The sequence below is a fragment of the Talpa europaea genome, assembly GCF_964194135.1.
Source record: "Talpa europaea genome assembly, chromosome: 10".
In the NCBI taxonomy this organism is placed as follows: Eukaryota; Metazoa; Chordata; class Mammalia; order Eulipotyphla; family Talpidae; genus Talpa; species Talpa europaea.
This window is the reverse complement of record NC_140077.1, coordinates 59,286,310-59,313,080: the sequence shown is the minus strand read 5'-3', so window position 1 is coordinate 59,313,080 and position 26,771 is coordinate 59,286,310. Positions and strand designations below refer to the sequence as shown.

At 35.2% G+C, this 26,771-nt stretch overlaps 1 protein-coding gene across 2 annotated transcripts in view; it reads right to left on the bottom strand.

Moving 5' to 3' along the window:
• Positions 1 to 23,145, bottom strand: part of A1CF (APOBEC1 complementation factor) — a gene marked incomplete at both ends in the record, with an annotated part of 51,683 nt that extends 28,538 nt beyond the window's left edge. For both annotated transcript variants that reach the window (XM_084246295.1, XM_084246296.1), the window contains 3 exons: positions 4,990 to 5,120; positions 6,953 to 7,087; positions 23,047 to 23,145. In XM_084246295.1, the coding sequence (XP_084102421.1) occupies positions 4,990 to 5,120; positions 6,953 to 7,087; positions 23,047 to 23,145 (365 nt within the window). The remainder of the gene's footprint in view (positions 1 to 4,989; positions 5,121 to 6,952; positions 7,088 to 23,046) is intronic.
• Positions 23,146 to 26,771: the final 3,626 nt, after the last annotated feature.

Genomic DNA, 26,771 nt, shown 5'->3' with positions numbered 1-26,771 from the left:
TGACTCTGAGTCAGAAATGGTCTGCAGATGTGGGATGCTGGTCTTCATGGTGTCTAAAATATTTTTGGAGAGTTGTGGTTGCTTTTGAGCAGTTGAAAGCTATGTCAATATTGGTGTTACATTTTTTAAAAAAGAAAAAAATATTCCATTATTGGAAGCTGAGTAGCATCTGTGATCCTTAGTGTTAGTCTTTACCTCATTCCCCACTCTTGAAGCATATTTACCTGCCCATATAATGCAGTTTACTGCCCAGCCTTGGAGACATTTAACTTTTCATTTCTGGTGCCCCCTTTCTCTTCAATTTATACAGAGAAACTATTCTAATATGATTGCTATTAAAGTTAGTTCCTTATACTGGACAGATTTTCAAATATATTCTCATTTGGCCTACAAAGGAGCCTTTGAGATGGGCATATAGGTGTTATTGATGTTTTACAGATCAACTCAAGACACCAAGAAATTTTGTGACTTGCTTATGCTGTTACAGCATGTAAGGGATTATTTTTTTTTTAATAGTAAATTTTATTGTTATATTCCCCATACAATCGCAGCCAGCATGTAAGGGATTAAACTGGCCATCAGACGCTCAGTTCAGTTTTTGTTACTTCAACTGTGCAATGTTGGTATAAACCTCCTAGGCAGAGTGTAGATTGATGAAACTTGTTTAAAAATTGGTTGCAAAATGTATCAAAAGGTTTAACATGCATAACCTTTCATCAAATAATATTCCTTCTGGAAAGTCACTTTAGGAAATACAGATGAGCACCAACATTTTTTAATCATAGTCTTTGCTATGATTTAAAATGGTCCCCAAACTGGAAATGAGCAAAATATTCCCCTGTACAGGAATAGTATAATGTATCTCAACTGAAAGGATATCAACCTTAGGATTGAATATTTTCATGTTCTATACTGTAGAGTTTGTTATCCCTGCCCATGAAATGCCAAATGATAGGCATCTTTCTAAATATTCCAGAGTGGATGATAATTGCGTTTGCTTGAAAATCATGAGGCATTCATACCATAGCATGCTCTACAGTCATGAAACAGTAATCTAGAAGAATAAGTGCTGGCTAAAAAACAGCTTACAATAAGCTTTTTTAGAAAAAGGCTATAAAATAAGTATGTGAGATCATTTTGTTTAAAAATATATTAAAAAAGTGAAAAAGAATGAAAATTCAGCATAATGATTATCTTCAGGCAATAGAATGATTTTAATTTTTAATACTTTGTGTTTAGGGCTTTTTGTTTTGTGCTGTAATGGCTTTTGTAATAACACAAAGTTATTAAAAATGGGTGAAGGTCTTTTAACTGCAACTGCTCATTCATCATGAATAAAAGTACTCAGTCAGGTGAGTGGAGTGAGTGTTTGTGCTGATTTGTTGAAACTAGTAACTCCCAGTTGTGTTGAGCATTTTGACCAGGATAGGGCCACTATCCTAGTGATCTTGCTTTTCTAAAGAACCAAGGTCCATGCATCAGAGCTGAGACAGGTGTATCTCAGCCTGGTGAACACTGACCTTGGGACGTGTTTTTATTTGGGAAGGGAGGTCTGATAAAGTGGTCCTTCAGGTTTTTTAAATTTAAACTTCACTTACATCCCCAAACATTAGTTATTTGAAATTATATTATTTTTCATAATTAGGGTCCCTGTCAGATATGAATTACTGTCAGGGGGATCGTAGAGTCTCCATATCCTATTTTTAAATCTGTGTGGTTTGTCAGGTACCTTTCCAGAATTGCTTGGAGACAAAGAGCCATCTCTTAAAAGATAAAAGCATGACTTGAATGTCTCCAGAAACCAGGCATTTAGATGCTGTTCAGTGAATATTTGATGCAGAGAAGGATGATATGACAATTGTGGGGCTTTTCCATATAAGAACCATATTTGAGAAATAGTGGCTAAAAACAAATCAAGGTTTAAGCTCTTCTCTACATGAAAGACTCTCTCTCTGGCAGAACTGATTCAGGGCAGAGTGGAAATAGGTGATGTTAGTCTGGGATGTCTATTCTGCTCTTGCTTATTCCATATATCCTACCCTCAAATTTTAAAGTAATTCTGTGTCTTCTCTGTACTTATGACATCCAGCCTAACATTTGACTGCATTTCATCCACCAACTTTCTCTCCGCAAATGCTTTGTCATACTTCTCTTTCCACCCTTCTCCTTCCATCATTACCACCATAGCCATCAGCAAGCATGAAGGGTATCTGTAACATGTCAGACACTGAGTTTTGTGTGCATTTTTCGATTTATTTTTCATATTACCTCATGGGGAAGGTATGTTTTTACCTTAATTTGATAGATGTAAACACCGAAATTTCACAGAGGATACTGTTACGTATCTGTGATAGATGGATTATATTCATTATACCCTATCCATTTGCAAAGAGTGTTGACAGGCCCCCATGGGTAACAATGTGTTAAGTAAACAACTATAGTAAGCCCTTTTGATTCCCAACATAGGCAATTCTATATCCATCTCAACAACCATTTTGGGAATAATCCTTACTGTTAAAATGTTCAGATTCCATGAAATGCAAAAAATGGAGAATCTTCCACCCCTTGAAACAATACAACTGTAATATAAACAGCTTTGTTAAAATATAGCATTGTGTAGCTCTTTCAGAACATCTCTGTGTGATCAAGTACTACTAACATAAGTCATACTGAAAGAAGCCAACGGATTTGTCCAAAGAAACCTGTGCTAGACCTCAGATCTCCTGATTCCCATGCCAAACAATCCTCCACATACCAGACTGAGCTCTTTTGGGGTCCATGGAGGCATGTGTGGAAGGGGAGTCTCCTTTATATTTTCTCCAAGACTCTGTTCCAGAATCCAGCATTGGAACTGAATAGCCATTCAGTAGTATTAGTTGTTGCCAAATCCAACTGATCTTTTTATGGCTAAGGGGTTCAAGAAAAATGCCTCAGTAATTGACTGATTTACAGAATTATCATGTATATTTATTGAATATTTTGTGTTCATATGATATAAAAGAAAAATTAATGATGGTAGGTAACTACCATCTACTACTTTTTCTGTATTCATCAAATTAAACATTCCATTAATCTTAAGGTACATTTCTATTGTAAGAAGGAAATAAGCTTAAAAATCTGCATTTTTGGGCCTCTCCTGGTGGTGCAGCAGTTGAGTGCTGGGCTACGAAGCTGCCTGCAGCCTCTGCAGCGCCGGTTTGATCCCCGGCCACTGGCGAGGGTCCCACATGGTGCGCAGACCTCTTCTGCTGCGCCCACTGCTTCCCTCAGCATTGTACTTCAGTCCTTCTGCCTGTTCTGCTCCCTGCTCTGGCTCTGGTGAATTCTCTCACCCTCCCGCGCTTCTGACTGTACCCAGTGCTTGTATAAATAAATAAATAAATAAATCTTTAAAAAAAAACCCTGCATTTTATGATTGATAAAATGTGCTAATATAAGAAGTCTATCATTTGTTGACCTATCGATACATTCTAAGTACTGGGCTATATATTTTAAAATCTTTCTAATATCACCACATAAAACCTATGAAATAAGTATCCCCACTTCGTAGATGAGGAAATTGAGGATAAAGAGGCTCAGAGAGATTAAATTACTTGATGGCACTCGAATGAGGCCTGTTTGACCCCAAAACCTATTGCTTCTTAATTTCTAGAGCTGATTTCTCTTCCAGATGACACAGTTGCGGCTTCCTTTAAGAAAGGATCTATGACATTTCCTTCTCCATGTGAGGGTTTTAGAACTCAGAAAATTTCATGAAGTTCCAGTTTACAAAATTCAGTTGTTGATTGCATAGGGCAGTTCTGTCCTGGAACCCTCCCCCACTACCATGGCTTTAAATATGATCTATGTTTGTTTACTATTTTGCTAAACACATTTATATTTATATTATATTCTCCCCTGACTGATGTCTTCAACATCTTGGCTGCAGTGTCTAATGTGCATCTCAAATGTAAATTGCCCCAAACAGAGGCATCTGTTTCCTGCTGTTCTCCAACAATATCACATCCATCTGCTTGTATAATAAATACCCTCGGTTTCCACCCAGAATGCTAAATTGACTCATACTCTAAATCCAATATTAAACTTCTCTTTCATGTTTTCTCTTACTTAAAAAAATCCAATATTTAGCCAATCTTGTTTATTCAAACTTTAAAATATATCCCAAATCTGACCCTTTTTCACCACCTTCACCACTAACCTCCTGGTCCAAACACCATCTTCTTTTGTCTGGATCAATACTACAGCAGCAGCGTTCTAAATGCCTTCCCCCTGCCAATCCTTAGTCTGCTCTACTTCATTCCTCATCCAGAAGCCTCGGTAACATTATAAAATACACAAATCCAATGAAAAATCCTCCTAAGAATTTTCCCATTTTTATTATAATCCAAGTTCTCAATCATGGTGTCAAAGACTCTCCCACTCATTTGCCTTCAACTCTCCTCTCTTTCCAACCCATTCGGGTTGACTTTCTATTCCTCTCCCACATCAACTTTGTTCTCATTTTGGGACCTTTACATTTGCTGTTATTCCTTTCTCTGAAATAATCTTCTTCCAGGTTAGATGGTCATGCCTGACTCTTTTCAAGTCTCAGGCCAAATTTAACTTTTCCAGAATGTTTTCTTAAATACACCATGTCAGAGTAGCCACCTCTTCACCCAGCTTTGTACCATTTCCTGGTCTTATTTTTTCATGTTGTTTTAAATAATCTTATGTATCCATTTGTTCACTATGAGAATAGAAAAATATACCTTGTTACTGCCAGTATTTTGAATGGTGCCCATCACATATTTATGCAATGGATCAATTAATGTATTTTTTTAGTTTGGTGCTATATATATTAATATTAAATAATATTTCATTAAATTGGCTTTCACCAAGGAAAAGAACCTTTTCTGGTTTGACTATTTTTGCACACACTATATTAGATAAACTTGTTAGAAGAACAGATACAGGTGCATTGTCTGATAATCTAAAGGAGGTGGTTCTTACCTAATTTCATAATTATTTAGTTGCTTGATTGCATTCTTGGCTTCCTGTTTAGTGGAGAATGTTACAAATGCATATCCTCTATTGTTGCCATTAAAATCCATCATCATTCTCATTTCATAAATTTTACCAATCTAAAAGTGATAGAAAAAGAAAAAATTCATATTTATATATTTACGCTCCCAAAGGAATGCATGAGGGCAGGCATACACATGCACACGCACACATACATGCACACACATACTCACACATTCATGCCTCGTACACACAAACACACAGTGTTTTCTGAAGTCTGTCTTTGTTGCATTTGGCATTTGCATCCTAGGTGGAATGGTTTGCATATATTCTTGCTGGGTTCAGATCCATTGCCTGATTTCAAAAGTCAAGTGAAGAAAATGTGTATATACTAGTGGCATGTCAGCCTGAGGTCCCAACAGGTTTTTGACAGAGCAAATGAGCTCATATTACACAGTTATCTGGGGAATTATACAATGTCTTAGGGACTTAAAAACACATTTATCAATCTTTGCCCTCAGCACTAATCTCTGAAGTCTCCAATTTTACGTTTACATGATCATATTCTACACTGATAAGTTTAAAGACCATGCATACTCGTTTGGAACCTTTTTAACTGACTCCTTACTTGTCTTTTCATCCTATTATAATGTCAAGGTAAACACAGAAGATGTGTTTCAGGGGCTGACCAGAGAAGACCCTTTGTTTTCTCAGTCTGTTGCTGAAGTTTGATGCTTGTCTTAATACAGCGGACCCAGGACCAGACCCTCCGTAATAGTTGGGGACTCTTTCCCTCTGACTAGATCCCTTCTGCTTTGCTTATGTACCACTCCTGACCCTGATGTTCTCTGAAATTCTAGATTCAGCAATTTAGTATTGCTGGCTGCTGTAAGGGTAACACAAATATATATGGGGCGGGAATAGGAGGCATTGTTAAGCATATGCTCTTATCTCAGTGGTCGGTGACTCCTGGCTCAGCCTCCCTCCAGGTTACCCTGCCCCAAGGTACTCAGTGATGGATACCTATTCTTTTCTGTGCTCATTTGGAAAGAATTTCAGCATTTTTCATTTCCATGTTTCAGACTTATCTTGATGCCCTTTTTTAGGTTCAGTATATAAGACTCTTACAGGATTGAGTCCTCATAATTTATTTGTCCACATACCAAATAGGTTTGTAATATAAAATTAGAGTAGCATGAATCTAAGTCTGAGTTATAGACACACACCTGATTTTGGCATTAACAGAAGGAAATAGCTAACCTCTCATTTTTAATAAAATTTCTAGGAATGTGGTTTTTTCCAACAACACTTGGTAAATTATTGAAAATAAAATTTTATTTTGTATTCTCCCTTTAAATCCAGGTTTAGTAACAAAGTAACATTGGGAGTTAAAATTCATGAAATTTATTCCTTCTTTATATAATGATTTTGAGAAGCCTTGATATCAGTCTTGTTGATGCTTCAGGGCAGATAAGAAATTGAAACTTGTAGGAAAAAATCTCATTTTGGATTAATATATGGGCACACATTTGAGTCATGACAACTATACATTCTTTTAATGTGAAAGTGTTACTCTTCATAAAACCATATTAAAATGTCAAGTGGGGCCAATAGGTTATTATAGATGTTACAGTGTTATGCTGGGTTAACAGACACATTGAGTTTGCACTGAGATAGCGCTGCTAGCCGTGATCAGGGATGGAGACATTCAAAAGTCATCAGCAGTGATAGTTCCAAGTGTTAGTAACAGAACAAAAAGCTAAGTCAAGGAGTGACAATAAGAGAAAATTCACTGACAGCTGGAAGGTTATAACTTTGTCTCTAATTGAGGAATGGCACCAGTGATGGTGAGAAATCATCTCTGACAACAGAGAATGAGATTGAAAGCAAAGTGAAGGAGTAGTAATTTTCTCTTGAAAGATAAAGAAGCATATACTACATTTGGACCTACTTTTTCACATAATGGTATAAGTTCATCTTCAAAAAGGTCTCGGGGAAGTTTTCCAATAAAAATTTCACAGCCCCTTTCTGGCGGCGCAGCATCCCAGCCAGGTGGCGGGCCACCATATTTTCTCTGTCCATTTTCCTGCAAATCCAGAGTGAGTTGTATGAGGGAGAGAAGAAAACAAAAGAATCTTTAGTTTGAGTTCCTCAATTATTTTTCAGTCATTTCACAATAAGAACTGTAGTTATCATTGACAAGTGGATTCATTGCATGATAGAAATAAAAGTCATTTTAATGTAGATTTTAATACCTTGCTTGACTTGCTTGAGATAAGCATTGCAAAAACTCAGGAAGTGCTGGGCAAAGATAGCGGGTTATTGTATATTGTGTTGTCATTCAAAATCACCAATGCCTGATAATTAAAGGATCTGACTATAATTTGAATCCGGGACTCTGATTTCATGTTGAAAGCTATGTGGTGTGAGAGTAAGAATTCTGCAGCTTCTGTTTGTGGGGAGCACTGCTGTTCTTAGAATTAATTCCTGCTTTTTTTCCTTTGTTCTAACAAACCTTTGTAAAATTCAATATGTTTTGGGAAGAGTGGCATTGGTGTCATCTAACCTGGTGTCTTTATTTTTCTAGAGTTTAAAGAACTGAAAGGAACTTCAGGGAACCAAAGTGACATATAGATCTAATCCATTTCTAGTGATCTATGACAGTTGATTTGCTGGGGAAAGGTAAATTCACTTTCCACTTGGACAAAGCCAGAGAGCTCTTTATATTTTGTTATGTTTGGGGGGGATAGGAAAATATAAGGAACTAAAATTCTGTATTCATCACTCTCTCTACAACTAATGATTTTAAAAAGTTTTATACTATGAAATGGTATATGTTAGTAGCAAAATATAGGTAAAAATAAAAATTCCCCAATATATTAGCCTATCCATCAGTATAAGTAGTTGCTGTTAAAAGTTTGCCCTTCCAAATATTTTCCCAAGGATACTTTTTCTTAAATGCCCGTTTAAAAATATGGTTTTGTAAATAGTGACTTATAATCTAAGTAAAACAGTTGCTGGTTTCACTGTTAAATCTTTATATGTGTCAAGGGTAGTGTTTGCCAATTATTTTGTAAGTATTAGTACAAAAACTTTTGTTTAACAGTGATTTAAAAGATGTTTGTGCTTAGAACCATTTTATATTCCTAGTGTTTTATATCTTGCTGACAAGTCAGAGGAGTATTCTGATTACTTTTTGCTCCAAACAACAGGTCAGGTTTTTTTTTTCTTCTTAAGTATTTAAATATTTGTCTCAAAGTTTTCTTTTTTTTCTTGCCCTCTTATAGGATTATCCAGTAACAAAACTTTGGTATTGCTAAGAAATATGAGAAATAGAATGCTATATACTTACAGAAAATGGTCCTTAAGAACTCAAAAAGCTATATCGTAACCAAGAATTTCCTAAAATATTTAATATGATATTTTCAGAGACATAGTAGATGCTTTATTTATTTATTTGCTAGCAAATACCTATATAGCACTTTACTACATGGTGGGCAATGTTCTAATTCTCAAACAACATCATGGGATAATTGCTATCCCTATTTTACAAAAGACATCAAAGTCCAGAGAGGGTAAGTAACTTTCTGAGATCACGTAATTGGGGAGTAGAGAAGTCAGGATTTGAATCCAAGCCTTCTGGTTTCAGAGACCATCAGCTTAGTCCCTGCATTTTGTTGCTTTGTAATATGGAAGCATAATCACCTATAATAGGTTTATATATTTAAATGCCTATTTATGAAAAATAAAAATAATTTTCTTGACATTAAATTGCAAACTCTGTTGCATTTAAAATCCTTTCCAATTTCCAATCATTTTGTTACACAAAATTTTGAGGAAAACATACTTTTATTATACACAGAGAGACATATTTGTATCCCCAAATGACAACCCAACTCCCTGGGTTAACTTTCACAATTGTGGTTGATGATGATTCCGCTAGGTCATTTCTGTAACTTAAATGTACATAGATTTACTACCCAATGAATAAGTAGAAGAAATGCCATGTAAATTTGGTAGTATTTTTATTCTTCAGTTTGAGGAAGCCAAATTTTCATCCCATAAAAATATAGTGGCTGTTCCAGGATTTTTGATTTGATAAGGTTTGTCTGATAGTTTGGAAACAACCCACAGATTGACCTTTTAAAGTCCTTTCAGCTTTCTTATTATATTTGCTGAAGATATCATCAGACTTCTTAGTTCATATCATATGCAAAGGAGTATTGGTCTGCTTCTGAGCCAAAATAATTGGGCAGCAAAACTTCTTGTCTTTCTGTGGTTTCTCTGAACACTTGAAAAATTCCCCAAGAGTATTCTTGGGCATTAGGAACCATCTGATTGGTTCAGAGATGCTATGAAGTTCACACACACTGGGGAGCTTTGCTCTGTGAACCACCCACTGGGCTTGGAATGCACTAGTGGTGAAAGTCCAGGCCAATTTAAGACAGGCACTGACATTAGTCACAGGGTTAGAATCACTGTCCATTACTCAGAAAGGACAGTTGGAAACTGGATTGCTGGTATTTTCAGCACTATTTTTATAGTTGAGGAGTTTAAAATAGATAAAACCCAGTTGTAACTCCTCCAAGCTGATGTCCTTCTCATGGGATGCATTCCCCCAAGCAGCGTAAGTGTATTTATAGTCCAGACTTTTGTTTTCCATGAGAGAATGTTCACTAAAATCTGGGGTCTATTAGTTTTACAATCAAAAACTTAGAAATCATTACTCTCTCTGTTCACACATAAATAGGTCAAAAACCTTCAATTCTTTAAATTAAGAATTGCATACCTAGTTCTAACTGTAAATCCAATGTGTTTATTTAAATATTGGATGCTAAAACTATCTGGTAACTCAGTTTATATGTTAGGGTATTTGGAAGTTCCTTCTGTGACAGATACAGTAAGCCTTTTATGATGGAACTGTAGAGTCTTTAAGGGATTGTGTATACTGTCTGCCTGACTTCAGGTAATATTATACAAGCTTCAATAAATCATTCTAAGCAATATAGTTTAGCATGAATAAATATGGACTGAGTTCATTTTGACAATCATGCATCTGAACTTTCATATATCTGGAGAATTGGACAAAACTATGGGTATTAAAAATGCCAGGTATTTGCTTTTCTAGTCTCCCTTGTAGCTGGGACAGTGTGATTATAACAAGAAACTGAGTTCTGGTATAGAAATTGCAATGTGAAATTAGCAGATTATGATGGTGGATACATGTTCTAATCATTTCTGATGTGTGCTGTGTATTGGGATTCATTCCCTAAAAACTTAAATCTGATTATCCAAATCCAAAGTTTTTGTGAGCCAGTACCCTTTTAATAAACACCCTTTCTTCTTTATCAATCAGGGTTAACTTGTGTTACTTTTGCATATTATTAGCAGCAGCACAAAACTAAAACAGCAGGCAGCCCTAATTATCAGGTACTATGTTGAAAGTTTACATGTGCTAACTCATTTAATCTCAACAAATCTATGAGGATGATACTGCTATCACTTCCCTTTTACAGATGAGGAAACCAAAGCACAGAGTTTACCCAAAGTCATATAACAACTAAGTGACAAGGACATGATTTGACTTCTGAGGCCATGTTTGTAGTCACAATATTATTTTTCTGTTTTTTTTTTAATTAAGGCAATATGGCTCATTACACACATGAGTAAACTGAGTCAAGATATTATGTGACTTACCGAAAAACACACCGGTTTAATTTATTTCAGAAACAGTAGACTAAAGGTCCTTGATTTGGTAAATTGCATGGCATATATACTATTCAAAAGTCTTGGTGACTTTTCTTCTCAGATTTATCAATCTCTTCATTCTTCATGTTATATATGTTATACCTAGTTTCTTGTTCAGCTTTACCAAACATGGAGACCAGATGATTTGTTGTTTCCCATAAATGAGCACATTCATAAACTGGAAAAATATTAACTAATTAACCCTCATTCCATCTTTTTTTTTAATTCTGAGTAATAATTTCAATTCCTTTATGTTCCAATTCTGTGATCATTTTTATGGTTCTCTTGGTCTTTTGTTTTTTTCTTGCCAAGAGGGGAGACATTGTGTACATTCCTTAACTAAACTATTTTAATGTGTTCTCCTATTCCTTTTTCAATTGACTGTATTAATTTCTACTCTTGGGTGATACCCACGATTGATGGCATCTTTTAACCTCATAAGCATGCCAGTCACCAGACCCCTCCCCAGAGCATTGGTTCTAGGGTCAAATCCTTTGGACATTTCTTATTGTTAATGCTATTACATTAAAAAAAAATTTCTGGACTGTATCCATTGCATTTCATGAATTATTTTCCCAATTATTGATTTTTGAGATTGAATAGAAATCTTGACTGGCCATTATTTCATTTACTTTCTGTGTATATACCAACTGTACATGGGGTTCAAGGAAGATCTATAGGATTTTAAAAACAGTTTGAAAAGATGCCTCTTAGATATGTTTTTCGATAGAGTTGAAAAAACAAATCTAATAGTATATGTAGAGGAATCCTCAAAGATATGAGACTCCTTACATGCAATTTACCTTTAGTCTGTTTATGGAATTTTTGACAGACAGCATATAAGCAATATATGTAGGGAGATATGCTAAAAGAAATCAACACATAGGAGAAAGATACATACTGTATGATTTCACTCATGTGGAATATGAAGAAACAAAACAAAGGAACAGATAAAACTAACCTCTAGAAATTGGACTGTAGAATTTAATAGGAAGCAAAAGCAGGAGGGGCCCTGATTGACCATAGTGGGGGGTAATAAGTGCTTTGGTGGTGGGTGTGGTGTGGTAATACACATCTGAAGAGGTATGAACCTATATCTTTAAATCATACACAGTGTTGTAAACCAGTATTATCTCAATAAAAATAATACAATTAAAAATAAATTATAGCTCTTTAAAATTGTATGATATGGTTCTCCCATTAAAAAACAAATGTTAGAATATTAGGAGTTATATTCCTGTATCACATTGGAAGGCTGACTATTGAAGACCTATTTTCTAGGAAGGTTATCCTAATTCAATTCAATTTATTAGTTGTCTTTTGGAGGATGAATTAATTTATGTTATTAAATGATGCATTTAAAATATTTTAATATTTTAGAGTTCTATATGGCAAACTGCCCTTTAGGAATTTAACATCTCAATATTTTAAATATTCAAAAACAAATTATTTAAGAATAACATATTTTGTGAAGTTTTTTCAAATGTAAATTTTTAGTGAACTCAATGGGAATATCAAGATGATCACACAAAATTAGAAATCAAAAAATATTCTCTGAACCTGTGTTTCTACTCTAAAAGAAAAGTAAAATGCTGATTAGCTTCTGAGAGTCTCTGCAGTCTGTAATGTTCACATTTTGCAACAAAGTTAACATGATGGACACAAAATCTTCATTATTTTTTAAATTATTTATTTTTAATATATTTTATTTTTGTGTAGAAGAACTGGGATGTAGGCCAGAGGTGTGGTGATGACAAGTTTCACCAGAGACAGAATGAGGAGCAGAACAGGCTGATTGACTGAAATACACTGCTAAGGGAAGGGTGGGCCAGACAGGAGAGGTCTGCTGTGCTATATGTGGGCTAGCTCCCTGGCCTGGGATAAAATTCAGGCCTTAGCAGTAGGCCTTCACAGTGATAGCGCTGAGACTTAACCCCTAGGTCACCAGGAGGGCCCCTACATTTATTATTTTGATGGCAGGATTTTGTGTGATCATATTCACCTTGGCTCTGAGTATGTTTTTTTTTTTTTTTTTGGTGAGACCCTTGCCGGCGGCTGGGGAATGAACCGGCACTGCAGAGGCTGCGGGCAGCCTCGCAGCCCCCTGCTCAACAAGCTGCACCACCAGGGGAGGCCCTCTCCGTATGTGTTATAACACACTGCTCCAATCTATAAAACCTCTAAATTCCATTCAAGAAATAACAAGGCCAGACTTTTGGTGATTCCATTATCCATTTTGGGTTTTTGTCCTTGTGGGATGTGAAATTTATTCAATAGGCCAATCCAAGTTTTTATTTACTTATAGGTTCAGTTTGCCTTTTTGAATTGATTAATATGACATTTGGAAATCTGGTTAAATATTACGAATCTATATGCGGTTAAAGACATTTGTTCAGGCCTCCCCAGTGGCGCAGTGGGTTGAGCACAGCGCTGTGAAGCTGTCCGTAGCCTCTGCAGCGCAGGTTTGATTCCCGGCCTGCCAGGGAGAAACCCACATAGCGCGGCAGACCTCTCCTTTCTCGCACACTGCTCTCCTCAGCAGTGTATTTCAGTCAGTCTGCCTGTTCTGTTCCTCGCTCTGTCTCTGGTGAATTCTCTCACCTTCCCGCACCTCTGACTGTACCCTAGTTCTTGTATAAATAACTAAATCTTAAAAAAAAGAAAAAGACATTTGTTCAGTACAGATAAAGAACATTTGGTTTGGGTAACTGCGTTTCTGCTCTTCCCTAATTGACAAGTAGAATTCCACCTAACACATTTGTTTTTATGTCAGGTATATATGTTTTATACAGTGAGAAATTTTTTACAGTAATTATTCTCCTTTTCTCAGTGGTATGAATTTTAATTTCTGACTAGCTAAGGGTAAAGCACTAATTCTTTTTGACTTTAAACTCTTTATTTAATTAGGGAAAAGGGTGAAATAGGTCTTTTCAGAATGTTAGGATACTTACAAAAGAGATCCTGACTTTGACACTATATTTAAATGTGGGGATATGTTCACTGATGTTTTGTGAGTTAGTCAGTAGGCCCTTGAAGTGACTGTGATAGAGACTTTTTTAAAATCAGTGGTGGGTGTGATGTGGTAACACACATTTAAAGCTGTGGATCCTGTGTTTTGGAATCATGTAGTTTTATAAACCAAATTACCTAAACAAAAGAAAAAAACATAAAATCAGTGTATCTGCAGTTGAATATCCATTTTATACCTATGAATTAATTACTCTGCACAAATTCACTTTTTAAAGAAATTTAAGCAAAAAAGAAAATATATGAACTATTAGTATTTCCCACAATGGAAAGTAATTATAAAATAATTGCAAAAAAGGAAAATCATAATCAAATTCTGCTCCAAAGCTCTGAACACTAGTTCTGCACTCTCTGTTTAAAAACGTTTGCAGGGCCTTCAATAACTAACTTTCCTCACCAAAAAGCTTGAAAGAGAATTGAAAGTGGAGTAATTCATTATAAAATTCACCATACCAGTCATTTAACATAATCTCGTGCTCTGACCTGCACTTTGGAAACAAATTTGAAAGAAGATCATAGCTGCCAAGGTCCTACCTACAACTACGATTGCATGGCTCCTGACCTCATTTTCTTCTGCGCCTAGCTAGGCTAGAAAACTCTTTGCAAGTAATAACAATAAACTTTTAAGTGCTGAAGATGAAGAGTCACTTATCTTTTGTTGGCTGATCAGTATTGAATGGGTTAAAAAAAAGTCCTAAAGTTGTCTGCAGGCAAAGTCCAAAGTCCGAAAGAACTGTTTTGGCTTCTGCCTATTTGAGTCCTGAAGCTCACCCCAGCTATTAGGCTGAGCAAATGGAAACCTTTTGTGCTTCAAGTTTAGGGGCAGCACTATAATATGTGGTTTACAAAGATTTTTAAGCTTATGTCAAAAACTTCATATAACCAGCTCTCTATTAAATGATTTGGGGAGAAATTCATTGCTGTTTGAAAATAGTTTCTGGAATGAATCTCTGTGACTTGGGATGTTGAAGTTCCTATCATGTGTTGGACACAAACATTCTCCATAAAAAGATTCCAGAGCTGTTCTTTTACTTGGAGTCTTCTGTACCATACTATGGTATTTCTGGTTAGTAGAACAAGGCTTTTTGGGAGCTTTAAAATACGGCTGCCTGTGGGCTGCTGGGGTGATAAGCTTAGGGAAATATCCGCCTGTGATGAGCTGCTGGTCTCATCCTGTCCTCATGGTTAGGCTACCTATTTAAAGAATTAGTGTCATACACTTGGAAAATGACCTCAGTCTTTGGATAGCATGGGTATGAACAGGTGGTAAGAACAGGGATAGAAAAAAAGTGGGACCCACGTGCTATATTTTATCATATAGTCAAATTCCCACTTTTGTCCCTAGGACTTTTGTGTAGTGATTGGAAAAGAATTTCAGTGACACAGCACTATTCTATCTTCTCACTGAGCCATTGTAGATAGAGCCAGTTATTAAACTCTGAGGACCCAACGTTACTTATTTTTATTGCATTATTTGTGGAAGGGAATGCAAGTTGAGAAATACCCAAGTAAAATGATGAGAGATGGGGAGCTGACTTAATTTGGAACTCTCTTAGAAGAAGGAGGTTATTGTAATCAGGTTTTTATTGATCTAGAACTATCCTTTGTATGTTAAGACTCATACAAATTAGAATTAAAATATTTGGTTGCATTGAGACACCAACTAAGAGAACGTAAAGCAAAACTTATGGGTAAAAAGTAAAGACATTATTTCATTCCCAGTTTGAGGGAATTGCTGCCAGGAAACCAGGCACATGACTGATCCATTTAGGAAGGGAAAGAAGTCCGCTTATTTCTCATATTTTCTAGCTATAATCCTTCTGACTCTTTGGAATGGATAAATAACTTCATTGCTCAAAGGTGTTAACTTGCTAAGATTTTGGTTAAAGAGTACTGCCCAAGTAGGCCCTTTTGTCAATAACACTGTTTCGTCCTTGTTTTTTTTACAAGGTTTGTTTGCTTTTATCCTCAAAGTCTCAGCTTCAATGTCATCTTATCTGAAGAAGGCCACCAGCCATTCTCTGTCACACACTGTGATTTGTGACACCATGATCTGTAATTATTTTGTTCATTGTCTATTTCCTGTATTTCCATGAGAATAATCTTTATGAAGGCAGGAGCCATGAATTTCTCTTTTTTAAAAAAAATTTTTTAAATTTATTTACAGCAGAACTGGAGTATAGGCCAGAGGCATAGGAGGGTGAGAGAATTCACCAGAGACAGAGTGGGGAGCAGAACAGGCAGGCGGACCGAAAACACAGCTGAGGGGAGCAGCGGGCGGGACAGGAGAGGTCTGCCGCCATGTGGGTATCTCCCTGGCCGGCCGGGGATCGAACCTGTGCTGCAGAGGCTGCGGCAGCTTCACAGCACTGCGCTCAACCCACTGCGCCACAGGAGAGGCCCGCCATGTATTTCTTTATGAAATCAATAAATGAGCAAATAAATGATTGAATGCAGGTTAAGGTCTTCATAGAATAAGTGGGTAAGACCTCTTCAAGGTCATGTAACAGGGATTTAAAAAAAAATGTAGCTTCACTTTTAATACAGAGAGCTAAATTAAGGATTAGAATGAGAGGCAGCACCCTTTTTTCTGTAAAAAGGCTGGATAGTTCATATTTTAAGCTTTTAGAAGAAGTAACTATTTAAACATGTGAAAACCAACATTACCTCAATAAAAATTCATGATAATTTGAAATAAAAACACTAACCTGAATTTTGAAAAATGTGAAGTCCATTCATAACCTGAAATTATTACAAAAAATGGACTGTAGCTACATTTGAGTCATGAGTGATAGGTTGCTGACCCCAGACTTATGTCTCAACTGAGCTGTATGACTACTCTGGGGCTTGTTTTCTAACTGTAAAAATCAATATTCCACAATTTCAAACTTATAAAGATTTGAAAGAATAGCCTAATGAACCTCAGAATCTATTATTCAGTTTTAATAATGAACTTCTTTTATATGAAATTTTTTTTTGAAATGAAATTTTTTTTTTAAATTTTTGTATGAAATTTTCCTGATTTATCAGCTTCTGACTTCTTCCCAGATTTTTTTCTATTTTATGAGATTTTCTCTTGTAATAAAGAAATCCATATTTATTATGGGAAGTTTGGAAAGAAAGAAGAGCATCAAAGCAAGAAAAAATTTATCCTTATCAGAATTACATTTTCTTCTTTTCATAATGTTTTTTTATTATATATGAATAATTTCTTAAACATATCTGGAAATTAATGTATATGTTTTTGCATTCTGATATTTAACTAGGCTTAAAAATTTGGACATTTTCCACATCATTTTTAAAATATGTTTTACATGGCTATATAATTTAGAAGTATAAGGGTGATCGTATTTCATATGACCAGTAGTATCTTATTGGACATTTAGGATATGTTTAATTTTTTATTAAACTATAATTATAAAACTGTAATTACCACTATGCTAAGCATCCCTATATCTTAAATATCTGGTCAAATATTAGGTCAAAGAGTACGGTCAGTTTTAAAGTTTTATACACAAAGGTAGCACCCACAGCTATTTTTGCTTATTTAATGCTGTGTTGTATTATTTTAGATTTTGGATAAATTCATTTTCAATTACAACTACTTTATATGCACTTTAGCTGAGGTGCTATATATTACACTACTATAATCCCAAGATCTACCACTAACATACTCTTAATAATAGGGACTGAGGAAACAAAAGAGAAAAACATAACCAAAAATACCCTGATGTTTATTAAGGATGACCATGTTTTAAGAGAGAAATGGGCCTATCATACTTCCTAAAAATCATGTTGTAATGAATTTTTCAAAAGAATCAGTTGAATAAATGGACAAGCAATACTTACACAGGTAATATTTTTAATAATTTTTAAATAATATATGATCCCTCTGGTAAACTATTTTTCACAAAGTCTAAAAATTGTTTTTGTTGTTCCTTGCCAATATACATATATTTGTTTGCTTATTTGTTTTTTATATTCTGATAGGAGAAACCATCCAATATTTGCCTTTCACTTTCTGACTTCTCTTAGCATCATCCCCTTAAGGAGGAACATGTGTACATATGGAGGAGTAAAAATTTAACTCCAAAGTTATATGGATATGTAAATAATGGACATATTAGTTTTAAAAACTAAATGAAAAAAAAAGTAGTTATTGCAGAAAAAGTATATATACTAAGTATCCTGGATCTACTATTTTAAAACATTCATAGTACTTGAGGATGACCTTTATGAAATATATGTATTTTGGTTTAGTTGTAGATTTAAAATTGATATAAACTGACCCCTCCTTAGGTAGGAAGCATTCTGAAATTTTTCATCTATGCAAAATGTATTTTCTTAGTTTTAAGGGGAAAATTCCAGATGGAAGGCTTATCACATGTCACAGAGTTTATGACCCACATCATTAATGTGTTCTTAAGGAAAGGATCAACGTAATGTGATTTTTTTCCCTCTAGCTTCCAGAGAAATACCTAAGTTTAGAAATCTGGAAAGTTTAAAGTCTAAAAGTAGGGGCAAAGAAGCTTCACACACAATTCCATTACCTGGAGACAAAGACTACTTGCAAATTAACATTGCAGAACATTTCCTTCCACTATAAATACTTTGGAATGATGTTGAAAGTGTGGCTTGTGAACATTACACAATTTTATCAGTAATATTTATCGAATTCCTACTATATGTGGGTTACAGCATTAAATTTCTTCTATTCTCTGAAGTACTCTGATAAAATTTTCAATTATCAATATATAAAGATATCCAATTATAAAAAATATGGTACCACAAAATGTTTTCAAACCCTCACACATATTGTTGCATCAGTTTCCGTATGAAAGACTGACCCATGTTATTAAGTAACCTGCAAAATTCTATTTTTGATAGCTGTATTTGTCCTGCTAGTGATAAGAGAGCACACATTAGTCACCCTCTGTTTTTTGAATTCTTGTTTTGAAAGTATTTAACATTCAATGTCAGAGACTACAAAGACAGCAAAAGTAAATATTTCAAACCCTAACTTTGCAAATATGGTAACAATTTAAATGATCATTTTATGTGCCTGAAGTTTTCCTGAATTGTATCAAGATGCTCTTTGTTGTCATTTTTTGTACAGAGATTTTTTTAAAAGTAAACTTCTTGTTATCTCCTCTTATTGGACAATGTTATCTTTCCTCTAATCCAGAGTAGAAAAATTGAAGTGTTGAAAACATTTAATTGCAAGAGTTTGAGGCTGTGTCATAGTAAATGCTGTGTCTTAGCATATGCTTTTTTCAACAAATTAGTTCAGTTTGCTGACCAAAGGCCAGCTTGATCATATACAGGATTCACAAAATCATGACAAATAGAGTGGGGGATAAGACCTCACAATCTTCTGGAAATTAAGGCCAAGAGAGGTTAAGGAACATATTAAGATCATACAACTTGCACGTGGTAGAGGATAGGTTTTAATACCTGTCTGATTTAATATCTTGGGTGATTTTTCTTACTTTTGAGCAAACTCAGGAGAGATTCTCCAATTCATTCAAAGATTGGACTGAATCATGTATTTGTTTACCTCTTGATTAGAGGCTGTAGGCCTAGGTAACTAGATTTTAGAATTTTTGATACCTATATTACTGGTGATTCTTACCTAGTAGACTTTCTGCTGACAATTTTACTTAAAGTGAGTACAATGTTAAAGTATTACCAAATTTAGGCGTAATATTTTTATTTGCATGCATGCTCCTATAATCTCTAAAATTGCAGTCTTAAAGATAACATAAACAGTTCTTAGTTCTGCTAATCTTGCCACAATTTTTGTCAGTAGAAGTGGAATTATTACCTATAAATCTTGGACAAGTTACCTGAATTTTTCATACCTTGTTTTTCTTAACTGAAAAATGGTGATCATAGTAGCTATTTCAGTGTTATTGTAAGTACTGGACAAATAGACACAAGCAGTTAAAATATAAGTGACCATAAATACTTACTATTATTGTTGGTAACTTGTGATATAAACCTTTCTCATTCTTAACATTTTCTGAATGTAATTGAACACATCAGATCAAAGTGACTTGTATATTGGTCATATATTTTAGGGGTAATTTTATTTGAAATACTTTTAATTATAAATTTCATAAAAGTTTAATTATAAAAGTATAAAACCCTATTGGGTTTTTTCCTCCATAATGCAGTTGTTCCTAAATCAGTACGTTAGGTTTATAAAATGATCTCCTTTGCTGTTTGAGTCTCTTTAAAAGTACTGTTATGGGGCCTCCCTGGTGGCACAAGGGGTTAAGCACCACGCTATGAAGCTGGCTGCAGCCTCTGCAGCACGAGTTCAATCCCCGGCTGGCCAGAAAGAAACCCACGTGGCGCAGCAGACCTCTCCTGTCTTGCCCAGTGCTTCCCTCAGCAGTATATTTCAGTCAGTCTGCCTGTTCTGTTCCCCACTGTCTCTGGTGAATTCTCTCACCCCCTGCATCTCTGGCCTGTACCCCAGCTCTTATATGCATAAATAAATAAATCTTAAAAAAATAAAAGTACTGTTATGGCAAGCTGTAATAATAACACAATTTTCTGTGCAGGGATTTTTAAAAATGATCAATTAATGACTGGGTACTACTTCATCTGTAAAAGGATTTTCAGATGGGATGGGACTCTTTTGGCTTTTGGTTTGGATAGGCAATCAAGTCATTGGAATGCCAAACAGCAGGAGGAGGTAGTAGGGAACTGCTTAATTACTTTACATTGTTAACCTAACACTCTCCTCTTGCTTCCCCACCCCCAGTTTAAGAAAGAGATTGGAGAGTTTGAAAAGAGTTTTTGAAGTTTATATACTTGGAAACCACTGCTGGTGCATTATGAGTCCTAGTTCACTCTTTCTGGGAGAAATTATGAGGTGCTTCTCTGTTAACCTAAAGCAGGGAGAGGAATAGAAAGGCAGTCACTCAGAAAGCTTGTGTTGTATTCCCTGTGTTTGGGAACACCAGTGGGTCTAATCCCCTGCTCAACAATAGGTGACCTGCTACTTTGATGTTGGAGAGAAGGAAAAATCTTTGCTTTGTGTTCCCTGCACTTCTACATTTACTGGATCTGAGTATCTGTTCTCAGGAAACTAGAATTTGGCCACATGTAGTAATTGGAGGTTATCTTCTATCCTCTCCCTGAAAACTGCTTGGAGTGTCAAATAGAGCTCTGCAGGAGACCGAGGCTCAGGAAAAATGGCCAACCAGAGGAGAGATTAGCCAGGTGTGAGATCCCCAGCAATGGAAATAAATCTCTAGTGATCCTGTGAGGGATCCTGCAAGCTTTACATGTCTGTCAGGCCCAGAGTCCAATGCCAATAGCAGGGAAGTAGAAACTCCCCTGCATCTTCTCCTCTGCTGTATCTCTTCCGCTATATTTTAACTGTAAGTCAGAAATTGTAATTAGTGAACTGATGCAAGAAGAGTATAGCATAAAGGAGGAAAAGAGAAAAGAGACAGCTCTCCACTCTGACATAATTGGGAAAGGGAAAAGGCTGTAACTTTGAATGAAGTTTTTATTATAATGGAGTGGACATATTAATTATTCAATGGAGGATCTTTTATTATCTGAAAGTTACCAGCAAGTCATGAGACTTGCTCTGAATTTCGTCTGGGATGAAAAGAAAGAACTAGTGCCAAGAATAAAATTAAATGGACAATTTATATTGTCAGGATTTTTTTTTATGATTCAACTTGTTGACTGCAATGATCATACATTCTAGTTTACATACATTTCTTTATTTTTATGCATTAAGGTTTGTGATATTGAGTCTTATAAATAATGTCACACTAGAGAGGTTTATGCATATTTCTCTTCATCATACTTTGGATCACTAGAGAAACACTCCCAGAAGTGGGATGAACTTATATATAAGATCAGCAAACTGCTTTTTTCAAAATGTTTAAGTAATTAATATTAACAACATATTTGCATGAATGTTTCAGATATCAAGAAGTTAATAAGAAAAAAATTGATTTCAAAATATTTTTTATTTTATTACATATATGGAAGGGTTAATTATAAAAGGAAAGCAAAAACTCTTTCAAGTAACTATATCAGAGCAGATTAAAAAATTATTTGTATGGATTATGAAGCACTCCTTTATGTGGTAGAAGACTATATAAAAGCACTAATTTTGGTGGTGAAAACTTAAAAGTTTACTAATGATTTAAAAATAATTTAACTGTTACTTAGTATGGAAAGTTAATAATACGTTAGTATTTCTCTTGACTTAAATGAAACTTTAAAAAGTTTACCATTAAATAATACTTTCTGAAATCTTAAGAAAGTCCAAATATTCTTTTTTTGAGTGAAAGTTTTTAAGTCACTTGGAGCATTATATTATTTCAAACAAAACATGCCTGATTTATAAGATTAGTTGGAAACTGAATGTGTTACGTTTTCCAAAAATGTGACAAAGGAAGATGTGATAAAAGGACATGGTTGCATATTTTGTTGTCCACATATGATGTCTGTATTCACAACAGTACATAGGTTTGGCAAAGTTGAGTGGGTAAAAACATAGCTGAGGATTAAAATATTTGTCTCACTGTAAGAAGAACAATATTATTTCTTCAAATAAGATAACTTATATCCCTAACACGAATTTGCTTTTTCTATACCTAATTATATACTTAATACTACTAAGCTCTGTAAAAGGAGTTATCATAAAGATAATAAAAATATACTGATAATTCTTAATAATCAATGTCTAAATAGACAGTTTTAGAATTTTTTTTCATTTTCAAGAATGCTGAACATGGACAGGACTGGTTATATATAGGAAACTGTTTGGAATAGCTTGCCTGACCAATGGCCAGTCAGGATCTCATATCTAGTAGTCTTCCTACATCTTCAGTGATTCTTCTGGAAGTTAGGCTAATTCCTAAATAATTATTTCTCTACCGATTCTTGAAATGCTAGCTTGCTTCTACTTCATACACAGCTTTGGATGGTGAATTCCACCTGCCTTTTCATATACTAAAATAGTCTTTCAAATCTGTGACAATGTTTGTGAGTGTGAATACATTTTCTGCTTTCAACACCAACCTAAAATTGAGTGATACTGTAATCTAGATAAAAATATTACTTACAGGGTCACCTACAAAACTAAATGATGCTACTTCCTCCCCCCCTGTAAAGGAAGAGCCATCTCAGTGGTTAAATGTCTGTTCACATTTGCATCATAGGCCCACTAAAATTCGCAACACTCTGTGAATTCAGTGGTGGGCTTCAGTCGATGTCGAAGGATGTTCCTACCTGGACCAAGCTATATCCTGTGCGCTGGACCAGGGCGCGGAGTGCTGCTTCCTTCTGGGTGCCGCTCAATCCATCCCCGGATTTGTGATTTGATTCCATTGAGAGTGATTATCAGCAAAAAATCAGGTTAATTAGGGTTGCTCACTGAAACCAAATTTAAGATAAATTAAGTAAATTACTGTTGCCAAATCCAAACTTGTCCTTTTCATGAAGGATATCTTTAGGAAACATTCTCTATAAAAAAAGTCATTAAGTTTAGAGCATCTAACAGCCACACAAACAAGGCCAGTTAATGTCCTCATTAAAAAAAAGCTTTAAAAAAATCTTCAATTTTTGCTGAAATTCAGAAGTCAAACATGACTTTCTTCAATTAGAACACAGATCAGTATTCCCAACCCAATTATCTCTGAATATCACCAAAATGAGCAAAAAAAAAAAAATAGCTTTTGTCAATTAAAAGACTATAAAGAATGATCCTTGCTGTTGTGGGAAGAGAGCAAAGTTACTAAATCAAATCAAGTAAGATAAAATGTCAAAATCATGAGATTTTACTTCATTTTTCTATCCCATATATTACCTAATATATCTATCTATTCTCCAAAGATGAATTTTTAGGAAAGACTGTACTGGTGACAGATACATGAAAGTCATCATTCAAACTATTAGTAACAAAAAGTCACATGAGAATTTTAATACAAGATTAGTAGCCGCTTCTGAGAAGTGGTGTGTGGACCTGATACCTGGATCGTGTATGACACAGACCACATGGCCTAAGTAGTGGACATGAGTCCTTTGTAAAAACCTAAGAAATTATGAAAGTTTACATGTGTCCATGTTCATTTATATAGATAGGCATATTAAATAGTTTGCTATTGATAAATTCCCAGGCTCCCCAGGCAAGAAAAATGGCCACATTGAAGGTTCCAGGCCATGGTGGTTTGAGGGCCTGGAGGTGTGCATTTATGTGTGGGTATACACTGACCTGCTTGCTTAGAGTGTGAGTGTTTGTTGAAGGTTCTGTGCTGGATTGTCACTCTGCTTAATGGGCTCTGCCAGTCTGACAGAGGAAACACAATTTATGATTTGATCAAATGCATATCTAAGATATTTGCCTATAGATCCTTATTTTTTTTTGTCTTAGGCATTGAGATTTCCTACACTGATTTTAGTTTTAATTTAAAGGTGCAGAATTAATGGACCATTAATAATATAGGAAATCAAGCCTAAAAGTTGGGTGTCAAAAGTGAAGCTGGAGTGTTCATTTTTAAATGCAACTGCAAAGAATGGAATTATTAAAATAACAGAAAAAAAAGCCCCCAATGGATTACAATCATTTGGAAAACAATATTTTCAATGTAATTTAGAAAACCAAAGGAAAAAAATTACACTTCCGCAGAGTGAATATCCATTAACTGGTATAGGGACAGAACAATTTCACAGGCTGACAGGCTGACCATTGTCCTCATCCTTTGTAATAATTCTTGTTTGCTTCTGAGTCTGGTCAATTCAACTTTTACTGAATTACTAATTCTGTCGAGAAGTATTTAGTTAGTGCTATGTGTAGCCCACCTCTAGGGATGTGAATTTTGTGTTTATATTTTATAAAGGGCACATATAAAAAAATCTAACTTTTCTGTGTAGGCTATGACAAGTTAGAAAATATCTTTCTGATACGTGTGCTTTAATACACATATAGCAATACATTAAGTGTAAATACCTTCCCGTGGATACTACAAGGTAGGGTTAAAATGAGTTTATGATCTTGATCTACCAGTGCATAGTCATAGAAATTTCTGTGAAACAATACATGTCCTCTTCAAAAAACTACAAAATTTAAAAAATTGACAAAAATTAGTTTTTAAGACAAAACCTAGCTCTTGTGCTTTTTCCAAATCTCACTAAAATAGTCTTTTTGTCAGGACTTTCTCAAACTCTCTGAATTTAGCCTGCACGATCAGGGAGGCCACGGTGGACTGGGGTCTGACGGGGTTAATCATATGTGTCTTACAGATATTTGAAGGCAAAGTCTATTGTCTTTTGGCCAACCTGTAGATTTGCTTTTTGTTGAACTTCATCTTTTCCAACAAAAGATAACAGTTCATGGTGAAATGACAAGTTTTATTTGCAAAGCCTAGCTTTAGTTTTGGTTAATAATTAGTAATGGTGATTAAAAAATGTTTTGACATTTGAAAGGTCTATTGATCCCATATAGTTTCACTCTGAAATTATTGCAGAAATCTGTATATCTCCATATAGGGTTAAGTTATTAGAGACCAGAAAATGGAAATGGAATTCAGAAATTGCCATAAGAGATGCTTGATCAGTAATGTTTATTTATCAAAAACGACCACCTCTCTTAATGTTGATCTAATCTACAGGATGAACTTCAATTCTGAAAAATATTTTTAAGCATGTCTAACTTTTGTTTAAAATTTGGTCAATTTCAAATACAGGTTTTGCAATACATTTTCTAAACTAGCACCCTATAGATTCTTCAGCTCTGGGGCTGCTGGATTTTTAAGGAGTAGTTCTCAGTATGATGTATTGAGGCAATGGAATGCACCACCTACATGTAGCAGGCCTTAAAACCTCTGACATTAGAGGAAAGCAATCATGAGTATTTATCACTTATTCTTTCAAACATTATTTACTGAGTGCCTGCTATCATTCAAGAAATTTTTGAGATATAGCAGAGAATAAAAATACACCTTCTTATCCCAAAAATTCTTTTGGAATTTCATGATGGGTGAGACAGATAATAAATAAAGTAGATAAGTAAAATATACAGCATTTTTACAGTTTCTGAAGAGAAAAAAATAAAGAATGGAAGACGAATAAAATGTGAATGTATGTGGGAAGGGATATAATTTTACCTAGTGTAGTTCTAAGAGTGAATTTGGGAAGTGACCTGGGTGAAGTGAGGATGAGTTTGGAGAACAGCATTCCAGGCAGGGGCCCAACAAGCTAAGAGTGACAGCTTGTTGCTGGAACAATACGGAGACCAGGGTGGAGAGGTTGGAACTGAGTGAATGAGAAGAAAGTATGAGTCTCCTCATTCGTGAATTGGGTAATCAGCAGGCTGTGATATTGCTGTTGTGAAGATAAAATAATAAAACACCTGGGAAGTGTTTAGTTAGGTCTGGCACAAGAGCAAGCATGCCCACCTGACTTACAGTTACTACAAATAGCACATGTTGGAGAAGAGAAGCAGAGTGGAGGATGAGCAAAATGATTCTAGAGGGGCCTGATGGAGATGATAGCACTGCCTAGTATAGTTTCCTTTTCTTCTTCCTTATATTCATTCTGAAAATGGGTGTCGGTTGGGCTGATAATTTATTATTATTGTAATTTAATAATAGAAAAACTAGGGGTCTCCACTATTTCTGACAGCTTTCATTAAATCACTATCATTTGTGTCCCCATCTTCTAAGACACTGTGGATGGTCTTAGCCAAGGAATAATTTGTTCAAATGTATATTCACCCATGTCTGCTATATCAAATGTTCACCTCTTTACCAGTAGAAACACTGAGCCACATTTTCTTTGCAAATGTAGTTGTGATAATAATAGTTTGTGTTTCACAAGGAGTTGAGGACTAAATATGAATGCATTTGAAATATTGAAGATGGTTCCTGGCTTTTAATACCTACCTAGTAAGTGCCAGCTAGTATATTTGTTGGCGAGGATGTAGAGAAAAAGGAACTCTCCTGCACTGCTGGTGGGAG